Source organism: Arachis ipaensis, chromosome B3 (genome assembly GCF_059453495.1).
Source record: "Arachis ipaensis isolate K30076 ecotype BB chromosome B3, ASM5945349v1, whole genome shotgun sequence".
Classification (NCBI taxonomy): Eukaryota; Viridiplantae; Streptophyta; class Magnoliopsida; order Fabales; family Fabaceae; genus Arachis; species Arachis ipaensis.
The window spans coordinates 12,636,573-12,653,890 of NC_142438.1; the positions used below are offsets into that span (position 1 = coordinate 12,636,573).

At 26.9% G+C, this 17,318-nt stretch overlaps 1 protein-coding gene across 1 annotated transcript; it reads left to right on the forward strand.

Annotated features, from left to right (window-relative positions):
- Nucleotides 1-1,993: 1,993 nt before the first annotated feature.
- Nucleotides 1,994-4,782, forward strand: LOC107629641 (cell number regulator 6). Its single transcript, XM_016332475.3, has 5 exons — nucleotides 1,994-2,148; nucleotides 2,269-2,381; nucleotides 3,038-3,152; nucleotides 3,561-3,838; nucleotides 4,287-4,782. Exons 2-5 carry the CDS (start codon nucleotides 2,277-2,279, stop codon nucleotides 4,533-4,535), a joined length of 747 nt encoding a protein of 248 aa, XP_016187961.1. The 5' UTR covers nucleotides 1,994-2,148; nucleotides 2,269-2,276; the 3' UTR covers nucleotides 4,536-4,782.
- Nucleotides 4,783-17,318: the final 12,536 nt, after the last annotated feature.

Here is a 17,318-nt window from a genome sequence, read left to right on the forward strand (position 1 = left end):
CAACAGCATATCTGCCAACTTCTGCCAACTCTTAATTATAATTATGTTTTATGGAAGTGTGTTCGTGGATGTGTCTAATAAAAATGTCTTTTTTATAGCTGTGTTTAATAGAAGTGTTTTTATAGATATATTTTCTGGATGTGTCTCTTTATATATGTATTTAAAATATATTAATTATTAGACACATCCACAAACACACTTCTATAAAACACAATTATAAGAAGTTGGCAGATATGCTGTTGGTAACGTAGACTTTTCCATAACTTATTAATCAAGTTAACCAATTTTTTTGGATTTATATTTATTTTTTAAAAAATAAAGTTCATAATACCTTTTATGGTAGATAATTTTCTAAAGAAGATACTGCATTCTTTATTTTACTTAGAACTTTGCCGAAAATTTTTTAATCGCCTGATAATAATCATAAGATAAAATCTTTTAAAACGGACACTCTAAAGTCTGAACAAAGTACTAGTTTAAACAATAAATTTGTTTGGCAATTAAACACAATAATCGTATTTTTTAAGTAAAAGATATTCTACCAACCCATAAAAAAAAAAAAAAAAATATTCTGTACGAATCCCTACATGGAATATTGTCAACTACAGATGCACGATTCTTTTGCATTAGACAGAAACAAAATCCTGGCGCTTTCCACATAAATTAAAAATGGGTTTTGCTAGCCATTGGTCAAGGTTTCTATTTTCTATTGAATTGACTATAGTATCATCATTATATAAAAAAAATAAAAAGAGTGAACTATTAATCCGGCTCTTGATCATAATGATAATGCCACCACTCAAAATAAAAACGATTCATTTTAATTTTTATCTACTATTTTCGTGACACAATATAGTTTTTGCAGATATTTCTCCGTCAACTTTAAACGAAAAATACTCAGGTTCAGAAATAGACAGGGACCTAATTATTTCTAAATTAAAATTGGTTAGGAATTTATTTGTGTCTTTTTTTAAATAATATATTTTTTTATTTTTTATTTATTATATTAATATTTTTTCAATAAATTATTAAATATATGGTATAATAAGTACAAACTAATTAATAAATTATTTAAATTTAAAAATATCATTTATTATGAAATTAAATAAACAATTCTCATTATTTTAAATATATAAATAATAAATATTAAAATTCAGTTAACACATTAATAATAATAACCCTATGATATACTATTAGTATTATGATCTAGATAATTTTTACAATAAAATAAAAATAAATGAACACATTATTTGATATATAGTAAAATTTTTTTGAGTAATAACAAATTTAATTTTTTTATCTTTTTAAACTAAATTAATAATTCTATTTAATATCTTTACACTAAAATATACTATAAATATATTACTAATACTAAATAAAATATAATATAATATATATTTATATACAATATCATAAACTAAACATCTTGAATTCCAGCCTCACTCTAACTTTAAAAAAGAAAAACCTTTACTTTAATTTTGAACTTTTGGTACACTTATATATTCGTGTAAAATATCATACACAATTCTTTCATCAAAATGTTGTTAAATAAAACATTTAAATAATATAAAAATAAATTTTTTATTTTTAATTAGCACAACAATATATTGTTAGCCAATGAATTATACCTCAAATGGCATAATGTTTCCATACTCAATTAAGAAGTTGCGGGTTCGAATCTCCTATCTTTAATAAAAGAAACAATACATTATTAGACATTTATATTATCACTGTATTAAAATTAAATCCATATAAATTATACATTGCCTTGGCCGAATTGATTAAATTCTCAATTTCCTTTTTTAAAAATTTGTGTTTTTGTGCTTTTATTTTTTATTTTTAGTATTATTTATCTTTTAAATTGTGAAAAATAAAAAAATATAAAATAAAAACAATTTTTTTTATTTTACAAAATAAAAAAAAATACAAGCGCAATTTTTAAAAAAATTTTCTTCTTTTTTTATGATAAAAAAAAAGTGAAAACAAAATCTATAATACTCCAAACTGCAAAGTCTTCTAGTCTGCAAAGTCTTCTTAGCTAAGGACGAAGGAGGCGTAACAATAAGGGCGGTTAAGTCAAAGGCAGTGCCTTGAAACAAAACAAGAGAAAAGCTGCTTCATTCCCTTCCTTCGCTCTCGATTAACAAGGTTCCCTTGTTTCCCCAATCCCTCAGATCTATCTCATTTTCTTTTTTCATTTTCCAATTTTCTTGCATTTTCTCGCCATCAAACGCACTCAATTTTCTTTTTTCTTTTGGGTGAGGTTAGATAAGTTGATGGCGGAAAGGAAGCAATCGAGTTATGTGAAGCTGGGAAAAGATCATGGGCCTCTCGTTGATATCACTCCTGGCGAGCTCAATCAGCCAATTGAGGTTCCTCAGGTCAGATTTCAGATTTTAATTTTTCTTTCCCCTTTCCATTATATGTTACTTTTGAATCAGTTATTTCTTTCACATTTGCTATTGTTGCATTTTCCTTCTTGATTATTGGGTTTCTGTTATGTTATTTTCTTCCCAGAGGGGGTAAATCGTGTAAATCAAGGTTTTGAATTTTGCAGTTCTAGTTATAGTTTTGGAAAATCATGGGTAAATCATAAATGCATCTGGTGCAGCTGCAATTGATGCTGAATTGCGGTTGCGGAGCGTGATTTGAAAACATTTGGAGGTGTATCAACTTCTTATTCGCAATCTAAACCTAATTCTACAGTGATTAGGTTGATTATCAAAATGTGAATGTGGGTGGGGTTTATCTTGTTGTGGACGGTGAATTTTCTGGCTGATTTACGATAATGCTTTAGATTTGACTCAGAAGGATTAGTTATCATGTTTCTGTATTATTTTTTTTAAAGAAAATGTCACTCTATTTTTAGGGATTTCCAAGTGGAAGCAGCAAGAAACTGTTTGAGAACTTGTGTTGGCGTTGCTTTGGGCGCTTTGAGTGTGTTTGCTAATATATATATATATTTTTTTTTTGGCGACTAGTGTGTTTGCTAATATGTAGATATATATTTTGGTCATGGATTTTCGGTATTGTGCAGTTGGCTGTTCGCAAGTGCCCTGAATGTAGACAGCCACTACCCGAAAGCTATTCGCCTCCGGCAGATGAACCTTGGACGACTGGGATCTTTGGATGCACTGAAGATAAGGAAAGTTGTAAGTAATGCATTAATGGTCAATGTTAATAGTCTGTTAATATTTTTTTTTATGCTGTAATTGCCTTCAGTTTGATATAATCTAAACTAAGTCTATATAGGCTAGAGTGGATCCATGACCATGAATTCATTGAGTACTGACTAGTTGGCAGAAACTGAGTTGCATAGACATTTGACAGCATCATTGTAACATAAAAATTAACCGAACACTTTCTTTGATCACTTTGTTGTCCTTCTTGCAAAACGCAGTCATACTTTGTTTCATCAATTATGATCAGCCCATGCTTCTTTCAACACAAAGGATTGATATGTATGGTTATGGTAGAAGTTTGTACTTTGCAGTGACGTGGTTAGACATACTGTAGTGGAGAGTTGCTTCCTGTTTATATTCTTTCGACCTTCATTGCAGGCTTGACAGGGCTGTTTTGTCCTTGTGTGTTATTTGGGCGCAATGTAGAAAGCTTGAGGGAAGACACGCCTTGGACTGGGCCATGCTTGTGTCATGCCATTTTTGTTGAAGGTGGCATTTCGTTGGCCATAGCAACTTTAGCTGCAAATTCCCTCGTTCCTGGTATTGATCCAGGGACAGTATTCCTTGTTTGCGAGGGTTTATTCTTTACATGGTGGATGTGTGGCATTTACACTGGTCAAGTTCGGCAAACCTTGCAGAAGAAATATCACTTGAAGGTAATTCTTTGTCACTATGTAAAACTAGTCGAAATCCAAGCTGAACTGGCATATAACAAATATCCATTTACTGAGAAATATGGCTGCTGTATTCTGCTTGCTTTAGAATTACGATTAATAATGGAGAATAAAAAATGTTGTATACACCAAAAATCAGCTACCATGTATTTGTATATAAATACATGTGTTGTTTAACTCATTTTCAATGTATATTTTGTATTTCAATATGTATTCTATATGGATGGCTGATTTGGTAGCCAATATTCTGTGTACACATACCATGGTTGATTCACAAACTTGGAGGATAGGCACTGCCCATCACAAAAAACTTGATAATGTTTGAATCTGGCATGTTGACAAATCCCCTTGTGGTTCCAAGCAGAGGGTACTTCTACATGTTGATATCTTTGAGTCTTTACTCCGTTTTTTACATTTTCTGTGAGTGCAGGACTCGCCTTGCAATGCATGTTGCGTGCACTGCTGCTTGCACTGGTGCGCCTTGTGTCAGGAGCACAGGGAGATGAAAGGCCGGCTCTCGGATGATCTTTTCTCGGAGATGACCATCGTAAACCCTCCTCCAGCGCAAGAGATGACCACTTCTACTCATACCGATGATGATCACAAGGAAAATCCCGAAGCATCTTCGGCTAACAATGGCGAGCACGAGCATACTCATTTAGAAATGCAGGCTATATAGGATATAGTATTGTTGATAGCATGGCTTTTGGAACATTTGCCTTGAGTTTTTCACCACATTTTGTGAGAATTCTCTGAAGTAGGTTTGTCCCTTGGGTTGGAAGAAAACATGTGAGGGAGCTTAAAGTGGATATGGCTTCATTTTTTCAGTATACATACAAGTTCCCTTTGGAGGAGCTTTCTCTTTATCATATATACACAACTCATTCATGGTTTAAAAAGCCAGATTATATCAAAATCCTTGTTTTCGGAATCTGTTTTGGGGCTTCGAGCAATCTTCAAGTCTCTTCCTTTAGTTTTCAGTTTTCACCAATGATTTTTAGAAATAAAAATGCTAATTTTTTATATATTTGTTTTCCAACGTTTTAGGGAACACAAGTTAAATTTGATCATTTTCTAAAGCTCTCTTACTCACCAAATCCCTCTAACGTTTCATATCATCGAAATTCTATTACTAGTGTATGTACCGTACTACGTATAAGATATATTTACTTTTTTTACAATTATATTTGAAATATATTTTTAAAATAAATTATCATAAATATATTTATCTTATATAAAATAATTTTATAATTTTTTTTATTATTTATATTAATACCAAACAATCTATAAAATAAAGAAATTCACAAAGTACCTGTATTTAATAAAGAAAAGTTGTTGTATCCAGTAAATAAATAAATTGATATTTATAAAAAAAATGAACTAAAATATTTTAAAATGAATTTATATGTATTCACTAAATGTTGTCAAAATAATAATAATAATAATAATAATTTGAGTAGTAAAAAATAATAATATATTATTAAAAGGCATTAACAAATCTCTAACTATTTAGATATATTTAATAGACAAAAATAATAATATACTATATTTAAAATATTCTATAAAAAAAATAAAAAATTATTTAAAAGATATATATTATTTATAAAGATATAAAAAAAACTCAAGATAATTATTAAAAAATATATAAAATAATATAATTAGTTATAAATTTATCATAACTAATCATTAAATATTAATAAAAATTAATTTTTAATACATAATATTTTTTAAAAATGCTATTAGTAAACTGATACCAAAATACGTCATGTCACTAAATTTGAATCTAAAACTTATGTTCATGAATAATAAAATGAAATACTATATATAATATTTACAAAAATATAAGAAAGAAGCGTGATAATTTTTAAAAGAATATAAAATAAAATAGTAAAATTATTAATTCATGAAAATATAAAAAAAATAACAATCATTATTAAAAAGACATAAAATAAAATATTATAATTATTAACAAATTTAAAATTAATCATTAAATGTTAATTTATCAAATATTTTTCTAAAAATAAATGAGAAGAGGTAGGTATTCAAACTGGCAACAAAATGCATTACATTAGTATGTTTGGTGTCAAAATATAACCTATTATAGAATTAGAATTATTAATGATTAATATGATGATTCACTCACTAAAATATAAGAAAGAATCGTAATAATAATTATTAAAAAGATATGAAATAAAATATTAAAATTATTGAAAAATTTCAACATAAATAATCATTAAATGTTACTTTGTATATGATTGATTTTATAATACTTTCTTAAAAAAAGTTGAGAAAAAAAATTTATGCAAACGCTCACCAAAATATGAAATGCGTCGTATCAGCATATTTGGTGCTATAATACAATCTGTTTTTTTTTTGGTGATTTTTTTTTGGTGACATCTGTTTTAGAATAATATAATGATGATTGACAAATTTTATCATAATTAATTATTAAATATTAACAAATCTAATTATTTAGTACATAATATTTTTCAAAAATAGCATTAACATATAGACGAGCATCAGAGTGCACCATATCAATATACTTTACTCTAAAACTTACACTGTATTTAAAATTCACATAAATAAAAGAAAGAATCGTAATAATTTTTAAAAAGATATAAAAAAATATTAAAATTATTGATTCACGTAAATATAGAAAAGAATGATGATAATTACTAAAAAATATGAAATAAAATATTAGAATTATTAACAAATCTCAACATAATCCATTATTAAGGTTATGTTTGTTTGAAAGGAAAATAAAAAAAAAAAGAAAAAAAAAATATTTTTCATTCTTTGGTTAATAAAAGAAATTAGAGAGAGAAAAAAAAGATAGAAAAAATTGGATGACCCACTAATTTTTTTTTTCTTTAACATTGAAAAGAAAATAGAGAAAAAACTAATTTTTCTCTCTACTTTCAATTTTATCTCTTTATTTTTTTAATATTTTTTAATATAAGAATAAAATTATTTTTTTATAACATTTCTTTTCTTCTTATTTTTCTTCTATCTAAATATATCTAAAAATAATAAAAATTCACTCAACTTCTTTTTTTTTTTCTTTCCTTTTTTTTTTTTCTATTTCTTTCCTTCCAAATATTCACAGCGTAAATGTTAATATGAGTGATTACATAATACTTCTAAACTAACACCAGGATATACCAGGTCAATATGTTTGGTATCAAAATATAACCTGTTATAAAATTAAAATAATTAAATTATTGATTATTGATTATTGATGATTGACTCATTAAAATATAAGAAAGAATCATAATAATTATTAAAAAGATATATAATCAAATATTAAAATTATTGAAAAATTTAAATATAAATAATTATTAAATATTAATTTAGGTATGATTAATTACATAATATTTATATTAAAAAATAATTGTAAAGGAGAAATATAAACAAACTATTGCTAAAATATGTTATATCAGCATGTTTGATATCAAGATATAATAATAATAATAATAATAATAATAATAATAATAATAATAATAATAATAATGTTATTATTATTATTAAACATGTTATTAAAACTAAAATATTAAAATAAAAAATATAGAGTTTAGAATTCGAGTTTAAGGGCAAACTGTTTAATGTTTAAGATTTAAAATTTAAAATTTAAGATTTAAAATTTAATATTTATAATTAAGATTTAAGTTTAAGCCTTTAAAATTTGAAATTTTGAATTTGGGATTTAAGATCGGATTTATTATTTTTGTTTAGATTATTTGTTTTAAATTAAAATGTATTGATCGGTGGGGGATTGATTTTGTATTTCAACCATGGGAAAGAGTAAAAAAAAAAAGGTATGATATATTAAATCTAAACGTGTGTTTTGGACATTCATTTAAATAGATTATTTTAATTGTCATTAGCTTCAGAGAAAAATTATATATTGTTTTTTATAATTACTTCGAAAGGAATGAGGTTTTTAATAAAAATATTTTTTTAGTTTTTAAATTTTATTTTTATGAGACTGATTAATTTTTTTATTAATATTTTTTTATATCAATAGAATAAGTCTATATGATAAATTAAACTATTGATTTATTTCTTACGAGTTGAGTAAAATTGACAATTTCTTTTTTATTAGGAGTCTTGTTATTTTTTTTAAATAATTGTCAAAACATTTAGTTTTTTTGTTATTTTTTTAAATATATGAACTAAATTTATTGTATAAAAAATTTAAAAATATTAATAATTTTTAAATTATTTTTACTTATAAAAATTAAATAAAAGATATATTAGTGATTAACGTGTTACATAAATATGACTTAGAAATACTTAAAATGGATTATTTTTTATTAAAAGCTCGTAGTCCTTAAAAAAAAATTATCAGAAATTAAAATAGGTATTCACCCTTGATTAAATAAAGACTTAATTTTATTAGTTACCTAATTATGTAATGTTTAGGTATATACAAGCATGTATCTACTTGACCTGAATTATTCAACCCGATTTTCGTATTTATTGGTTAATATTCAATAAAATCCTATAAAAAAATGGGATTAGATAATGAATTTTTAAAATGATATTTGTTAATTTAATGTGTCCAATAAATTTAAATAGACATTGAAAAAATAATAAAACTTTTTTAAATGGCTACATCGTTAGTTTTATACAAAATTATTATTTTTTAAGTAATTTTATTTATTATTTAAAAAATGTCAAATATTAAATTATTAAAATTTTAAAATAATAATTTTTAATTAAAAATATATTTTTAAATAAAAAATACGTAATAATATTTGACAATCTCATCTTATTGTATTGATGAATATTGTCCATAGTATTCGTATTTAAAAAAAAAAATTTGTTTTACATCAAAATATAGTTGAGTATACATTGAGTATTTTTTTTTTTGGTAAAATTAGGTCATTTTAAATAAATTTTATTTTTTATTTAAATGTCTAGTTTAAGATATCAGATTATCTATTTAAATTACTTAAATATTTATATTTTATTCTAAAAATAATTAAATTTAATAAAAAAACATACTTTATTAGTTAAGAAATATAGTTCCAAAGATAGGAGACTGCGCAACCTCTTAATTGAGTATAGAGAGACTATGCCATTTGAGCTATTACTCATTGACAAAATTTGGAAAGATATGTGACTCGAACTCGCGACCTCTTAATTGAGTATGGAGAATCTATGCCATTTGAGCTATAACTCATTGGCTACATAAATTTATATATATTTTTTAAAAATATTTGTATACTACATCGGCATTCAATATTATCAAATTCAGAATTTATCCTATCTCATTTAGGGTCTATTTGAGAAGTTTCAAAAAAGTAATTTTTTTGAACTTTTAATTTATGAAAAGTAGTAGTATTAATATCTAATGCAATTTTCAAAATAAAAACACAGCTTTCTAAAAAGTTATTTAGGAGCTCATAAAGAAGTTAAAAAAATGATTTCTCTCATAATACTATTATTTTTATTACATTTTTATAAAATAAGCACTTTTAGAATTAAAAATTCAAACACAAAATAATTTATTTATTAGCTACTTTTAATATAATCATTTATTATTTAAATTATTTTTTTAAAAGTAACTTAATTAAACTGTTTATCCAAACTGAACCATCTACTTCCCTAATTATTTCTTAGATTGAAAGATTGGAAGTGTTCACTTTCATACTTGCCTATTGTTATGAAGGAAATTATGCTGTCTTTATCAGCTATTTCAGAACGTACAAAGAGCAATGAAACACCTACTTGCATATTTAGAAATTAAATTAACTTGCTAAAGAAACTGATCTATCAATGACATAAATGATAATGCAGGGTTTGATGGTTAATTATGAAAAAGCAAGTATTATTTATGGTGGCGTGTACTCAAATTCAAAATTAATATATACACTATGAATGTTCTATTTAAAGTTTCATGGATTCAATTCATGAAATCAAATTGCAACCTTTTTTTGGTTAACAAATAAATTATAATTAATTGTATATGACTTATTTAATAATTGATATCATATCAAAATTGAATTTTTAAAATATAAATAAAATTACTTTTACTTATTCTTTAATAAAAAAATTGACCAATTATTTTAAATTTTGTATTCAATCTAATTTCAAATTAAACTCATATACTATACGAATAAAAATAAAAACCTAATCAATCTGGAAAATTAGATGGAACTGTTGCATAGCTCGGTGCCACTGAAATATAAAAGTTGATTATCACCAGCTATGTAGCCATAGAATATTGTCTCTATCTTTTTATATGGTTGTTCTTATCCAAAAGATAATGCTTATTTAAAGATTTGTCATATATACATATTTAATTTAACGAATTTTTAAATTTTCATTATTTTAAAGAACCAAGCCATTTGATTCTTTCACTCAAACAACAACAAAAATCGGGTCCCTCAAAGACCTAACTTTCTCGCAAGCATATAAATAGGAGCGATAAAAAGTAAAAACTGAACGAAGCACAATAATAGCTTATATAGTTTCAGTTTCATTCCATTTTTTTTTCCTTTAAAGGATTCCATGGATAGAAGATTTTATTCTGGCGTCGACGGTGGCGGCGGCGGCGGCATGAATCGTAGCATCTCCATGTCAGAGCTAATAAGGTTCTCCAATGATAATAAGAAAGGATCCATGGAAGACGTGCTTTATGGCAAAGAAGACCATCAAGAATTCAACAATAGTTACGTGTACAAGGGGGATGTGGTTGAGTCCATGAGAAGTGAAAGAGAATCCAAAGAGTTGAAAAGGAAGATGAAGAAGAAGCAGAACATGTTTTGGAGCTTTTTTCAGTCTTGCTTTGAGTTCTTGAGGATTCTGGGTTAGTTAGTTCATCAGCATGTTTTCTAATGTGATTAGTTTTTTAATTAGTGAATTTAATTAGGGATTATTATTATAATTCAATCGAATTGTATATACAATTTTTTTTTTCAAGCATCATATTGCATTTAATTTAGCTAAATTGAACACACATGCTTCTTAAGTAATTAACTCATTGTTACAGATCACAGAGATTGATGCATAGGGAAAATTAAATTAGATTAGATTAGATTAGATATATCATAGTCGGTGCCTAAAGTTTGCTAATAATTATTTGCTTGTTTAATTGCTAGTTACTGATTTGCTAATTGATACGTGTGTGATAGTAACATAACATGTGAATATTATTGTGGTTGTTGTCAGAGTCAATTCATGGTTTAGAGCTTTTTTTTCATTAGAAACGTGATAATTTATTTTTATATGATATGATTGGCGTTCCATTGAAAATTCTGGTTGCGGTTTTGATAAGTGCCAGGTGGATTATTTTGACGTAGACAATGATTCGATGATGACTGGTAGGTTCTAGCTAGCAAAAAAATAATTAAAAAAAAAAAAAAACACTAAGGGGTGGCTCATTTTTTAAATTAAATTTAATGGCTGCAAAACAGTGGGACGTTTATTTCTATAACTTACTGTATTATTTATTCGGATGGTGTGTGATTACTCTTGTTTAATAGAATTTGTGGACACATTTATATGTTTGCATATGTATTATCGAACTATTTTTTTTTTTTTCACGCTTAATTTTAATTTTAAAGCCATTTGTTATAAGCTCCTCTCTTAGGAAAAAACGGTGACGCTACACATTCACGTAACCATGTAATTAAGTTGGCTCAACACTAAAAAAACTCAATACCATTAAATGAAACGTGAAATACACGCGTTTAACATACACGAAAATCGCTCTTACTCAACGCTTTTTCTCTCCACGCTTCTTTTTCGTGTTCCTCCTTCTCCTCCTTTTTCGCGTTCCTTCTTCTTCATGTGTTTTCTCCTTGTCGCCATTCTTTTGTTGTTATTGCTGCTGTATTTTTTTGTCATTTCCTCCTTCTCTCTGGTGAAGAAGTAGTAGAAGGTGAGGAAGGAAGAAGCAGTAAAAGGTGAGGAAGAAGAGTTTTAAATAGTGCAAAATGAACCGAACACAGTATTCATGGTGAACCGAACACAGTACTCATAGTGAACCGAATACAATACAATTGTATAGTACTGAGTGAACGAAACATAATCCATTATATAAAATCAAATTCAAATAGCTTTCGCGTTCCTTCTTCTTCACGTGTTTTCTCCTTATCGTCGTTCTTTTGTTGTTGCTGCTGTATTTTTTTGTCTTTTCCTCCTTATCTCTAGTGAAGAAGCAGTAGAAGGTGAGGAAGAATAGTTTTGAATAGTGCAGAATAAGCCGAACACAGTACTCATGGTGAACCGAACATAGTACTCATGGTGAACCGAACACAATATAATTGTATAGTACTGAGTAAACGAAACATAATCCATTGTATAAAATCAAATTCAAACAACTTTCTGCAGAATGAACCGAACACAGTACTCATGGTGAAACAATTGTATAGTACTGAGTGAATGAAACATAATCCATTATATAAAATCAAATTCAAATAACTCTGCCTACAATTTACATATTATCAATTCAATTCAATTCAGTACACATCCGTCCATTTAATTCAATTCAAATTAGCAATTGCATTCCACTTAATTCGATTCAATCTTAAACCCTAAACCCTGAACCCGAACCCTGAACTCTGAACCCTAAACACTGAACTCTGAACCCTGAATGCTAAACCCTAAACCCTAAATCCTGAACCCTGAACCCTAAACCCTAGATCCCTAAACCCTAAACCCTCAAACATGAACACGGTGAACTGAAATTAATACACGGGGCGAGTCGAAAGTTTGAAACACACTGAACCCTATAAACTGAACCCTAAACCCATAAACCCTAAATCCTAAACGCTAAACCCTAAACCTTAAACCTTAAACCCTAAACCCTGAACTCTGAACTCTGAACCATGAACCAAAAAACAAATTTTAATTATTCAACTTAGAAATTAATACACTAGACGAATCGAAAAACTGCATATATCAATATAGAATTTCTCAAAAAAAAAAGTGACTATTCATTAAAGACTATCAACATTCAGAAATTAAACCTGCTATAACCATGGTGAACCGAATTTTGCTCATGGGTGAACAAAAATTTACATTAATAAAAACTAAAACTTGTACAATCCTCTCTTGGATAATTCATATATGGTGTATTGTAAAGAGTGGAGCTTGACTGAATCGATGATCCGGACAATTTAACCCAGCTGAAGGGTTTGTCTTCAAAGTTGAAGATATCTTGGATTTTCACCTCCCCTCTCTGGTGCATACAATTAGTTGATTTTTAATCTTGTCTCCGTCTCGAGTCGTGTTCCTTATTTTCGTAGAAAAATCGACAAGTTTGGAATAATGTTTGTAGAACTTTCTAGCTTCTTCTAGTGTCTTGAAAATCATTCCCACCTTTGGGACAAATTTTTCATCCACAACACATCTGTTCTGCACGGTGAACCGAAATCTTAATTACGGTGAAATAATTATATAGTGTTTAGGGAAGAAAACAGAACATATTCGTCTAATTTTTTTTAGACTCCTTTTTGCGGACCGAACTGAAAACATGCACGTGATGAACCACCTCTTTAGTACTTACCGAACCGAAAAATTACTCACATTTACTCAGAGTTACTCACAGTTACATATTATCAATTCAATTCAATTCAATTCAATTTAAATGTAGATCACCTTATTCTATTCAATTTACTTCAAATAAAATTAGCAATTTCATTCCATTAAATTCGATTCAAAATTCAATAATCCAAACCTCATCAAGTTGATGCGTTTCAGAAGAATCATCAAAATCGCACTCATTCAAATGATTTGAAGTTGATTCATTCATTGTTTCAATTCAAAAGTGCAGATCGAAGAAGAAAACGAAGAAGATGAACGACGAAGCTAATTGTGTTGAATCAATCCAGATCCATAATGCAGAGAAGAAAAACGCGAAAGAGGAGAACAACGAATTTAATTAGGTTGAAGAAGAATAAGAATAAGAATAAGAAGAAGAACGCGAGAGAGGTTTACGTTGAAAAACGTTGATAACGCAAAATAAGGATTCGTTATATACGTTATATACGTTATAAGAGGCGCATGTAAAGCAAATGACGTGGAGTAAAAGTTATTTGAATATCATCTATATAATTTTTACATGGATGTAGAACTTTTTCCGAAAAAAAAAATTGATAATATATAAATGTCCTTTGGGCATGGCAATAGAAGAAGAACCTGTGGCTATTCACTCTGCCAAATGTGATTAGGATGGATAATTGATTGACACCGTTGGAGTCGATTGTGTCTGTGTCGGATTTTTGTGCACGGTGTTCGCCTGGCGGTTGAGATCAATTCTGAAAGAAAAATTAATTTAATTTAAAGTATATTATTTGTTGTGATTTAAATTTGATTTTATTTTTTTTTATTTAGTTTAGTCCAATCAAAATTATTAAGATTTGAATAGAATTTGGATTTATTCCATTTTTTTTAAAAAATTAAGATTTTAGATTAAATCACAAAATAGTTGGTCAGATTTATAATTTTTATTATTTTAATTTTGTTAATTTAAATTTTACTTTTGAAATTTAATTTTAGACATTATATTGATCTCTAAACTCTTTTTAAGTCATATTATACATAAGATTAAATAGTAATAACGAACAGACGAATAAGAATTTATATAATGTATAATTTATATGATATATAAATAATTTTATTTTATTTTATTCTCTAAAATAAAACGATGTCATTTAGTTATGTGTTTAGTGTGTCAATATAATAAATTAAAAGCTAGATTTCAGATACCAATATAATAAATTTTAAATTTAAAAGACTAAAATAATAAAAATCGTAAATATTAGAGATTATATTCAGTCAAGATTTTATTATTAAAAAATAAAAATAATTTTAGGTTGATAAAATAAATAAATAAATAAATTTTAATTTATATTCATAAAATATTTATTAAATAATAATAATATATAAATAAAATAAAAATAGATAAATTAAATATATTATAAGTAAAATTTTAAATTTAATAATAATATTATATTATTTATGTGGTAGGAATTGAATTGGATCGATTTTAAAAAATAAATTTAAAATTTTATATATTTTATATAATTTGTCAAAAATAAAATTTAATATAATATAAATTAGTATTGTTTTAATCGGTTCTTAATTTTGAATTTGATTGGATGAATAATTTTAATTTAATTGGTTTAGATTTAAATAGTATTCCTATCATTATGGGAGTGGAGTCGGATGGTGAGTATGGCAGTATGCATCTGCTTCTATCATCTTTGGTATATATATAATATAAATAAATATAATATATAATATTATAATTATATATAAAATTTTAATAAAAAAAAGTAAATATAAAAATATAAAAATATATAAGGTTGTAAAGTACAGAATTAATACTTAAGTTAGTCTCTAAAATTTAAAATTTGACTCAAATTGACTTAATTCAGTTTTTAAAATGTACAATAATAACTCCTGTTAGTTTTTAAGTTAATTTTTGTAATAATGTATTGATTTTGCACATTAATTTATTAAAATTTAGATTTTTTTGTCTAGATTTTATATGACTAAAACTTACTAAATTTTTTTAAAAATTTGATTTTTTTTTAATATTCTCACAAAGATGACAATAATAAGTTTAATTTGAAAATTTTGCGGTTTTAAAAACAACAATTAAACTTTTAGAATTCTAATAAATCTTGATCACATAGAATCTAAGTGAGGAATTCAAATCGCAACAGGTTAATGTATTAAATCAACACATTGTTAATAGAGATTAACTCAAGAGTTAATGTGAGTTGCGATTGTCAATTTCGAGATCCAATTTGAATCTATTAAAATTTTAAGAATAAAATTAAATCCCACTATAAATTTTAAAGATCAAATTGAGTATTAACTCTAAATTACGATTTTATTTAAAAAATTTTGTTATTCGTTCTTGCATTTTAATGTTACAGACTAAATTTTATTAATTTTAACTGAAATAGTGACAAATATATTTGAGAGAAACAAATAGGTTTAATTATTCTGTTGGTCCCTATAGTTTTGTTAGATCCCTATACTTTTTTTTCTTTTAATTGAGTTATTGCACCACATTTTATTTTTAATTGGGTCCCTATACTTTTTTTTTCTTTTATTTGGGTCATTGTACGAATTTTTTTTAATTGAGTCTTTATATAATTAAACCAATTATTGTTAAAAGGGATCTAATTGAAAAAAAATTAGTGTAAAAACCCAATTAAAAAAAACGGGCCTGCTACACATACAAGCAAAAAGGCCTTACAAGTTATCCAAGCTACCAGCCCACAATCCTTCCAGACGCACAGTGAACAGCATTGAATGGGGCGTCATTTACACGCGCTCCACTCAAACGGTTACGCTTCGCGTAAACCGCCCCTTAATGGCAGACTCTTCCACTTCTTCCACTTCTCAAAGCCATTCAGAGAAAAAGCAAACGTTTCATTTTCGAGCATCATTCGATACTGAAGATATACAACTCATCGCTAAGATTCGAAAATTCCATCAACACAACATAGAATTCTCGATCAAGAATCTCCAGAAAAAACAAAGCTATAATACTCAAGGTACTTTACATTACCATTCCTGTATATTTTCCACATTTCGAAATTGAAGAACTAGGTTTTACTGTTCTTCTACGTTGTTGTACGTTTTACTATTCTTCTTGCTCTACGTCTCATTTTACAGTTTATCATGTTCTACTTGTTCTAGGTTTTAATGTTATTCTTGGTTCTATGTTACACTGTTCTTCTTAGTTCTTCTAGGTGTTACTGTTCTTGTTGTTCTAGTTCTTCTGGTAACTGATTTTTGGGGTATATTCCGTAGTTTGGTGGGTGTATATGAGGTAATTTGTTGGGTGTATATGGCACAAATTGTTGGGTGTATATTTCTGAACTGATATTTTGTAATAGTCAGCAGTTGCAACTGTTCTTATATTTGCTTGTCCATGGGTGTATATTGCTTGACCTTGTAATGTTGCTTGACCTTGTATATTGATGCAAGTTTGAGTGATATCTGATTGATATATGGGTGTATCTGAATCATATCTATGGGTGTATCTTACTGATATCTATGGGTGTATCTGACTCATATCTATGAGTGTATCTTACTGATATCTGTGGGTGTATTTTTCATTTTAGAAAAAATGGCAGCGAGAAACCAAGCTGAAAAAAATGTAAGAACAAATATATATCTTAGATAAAATCAGTTTTATATAATAGAAACATATCTGACTATAATTTTATTTTTGTTTACAGTAAACCAAAGACCTTAAGTGTGCAACACATTTGTTAAGTGATAAATTCAGAAACATGAGTGAGGAGAAGAAAACGATTGTGAGGGATTTGGGATTCGGTGGCTTGATGCACATCCACCACTAAGGGTGCATCACAAAGTGTTAAGGGAGCTGGCTAACAACTTCAAATTAGGGAAGAACATACTGGAAACCGGATACGGTTCTTTTAAAATAACACAAAAAAAAAATAGGTGATGCGCTTGGCATCAA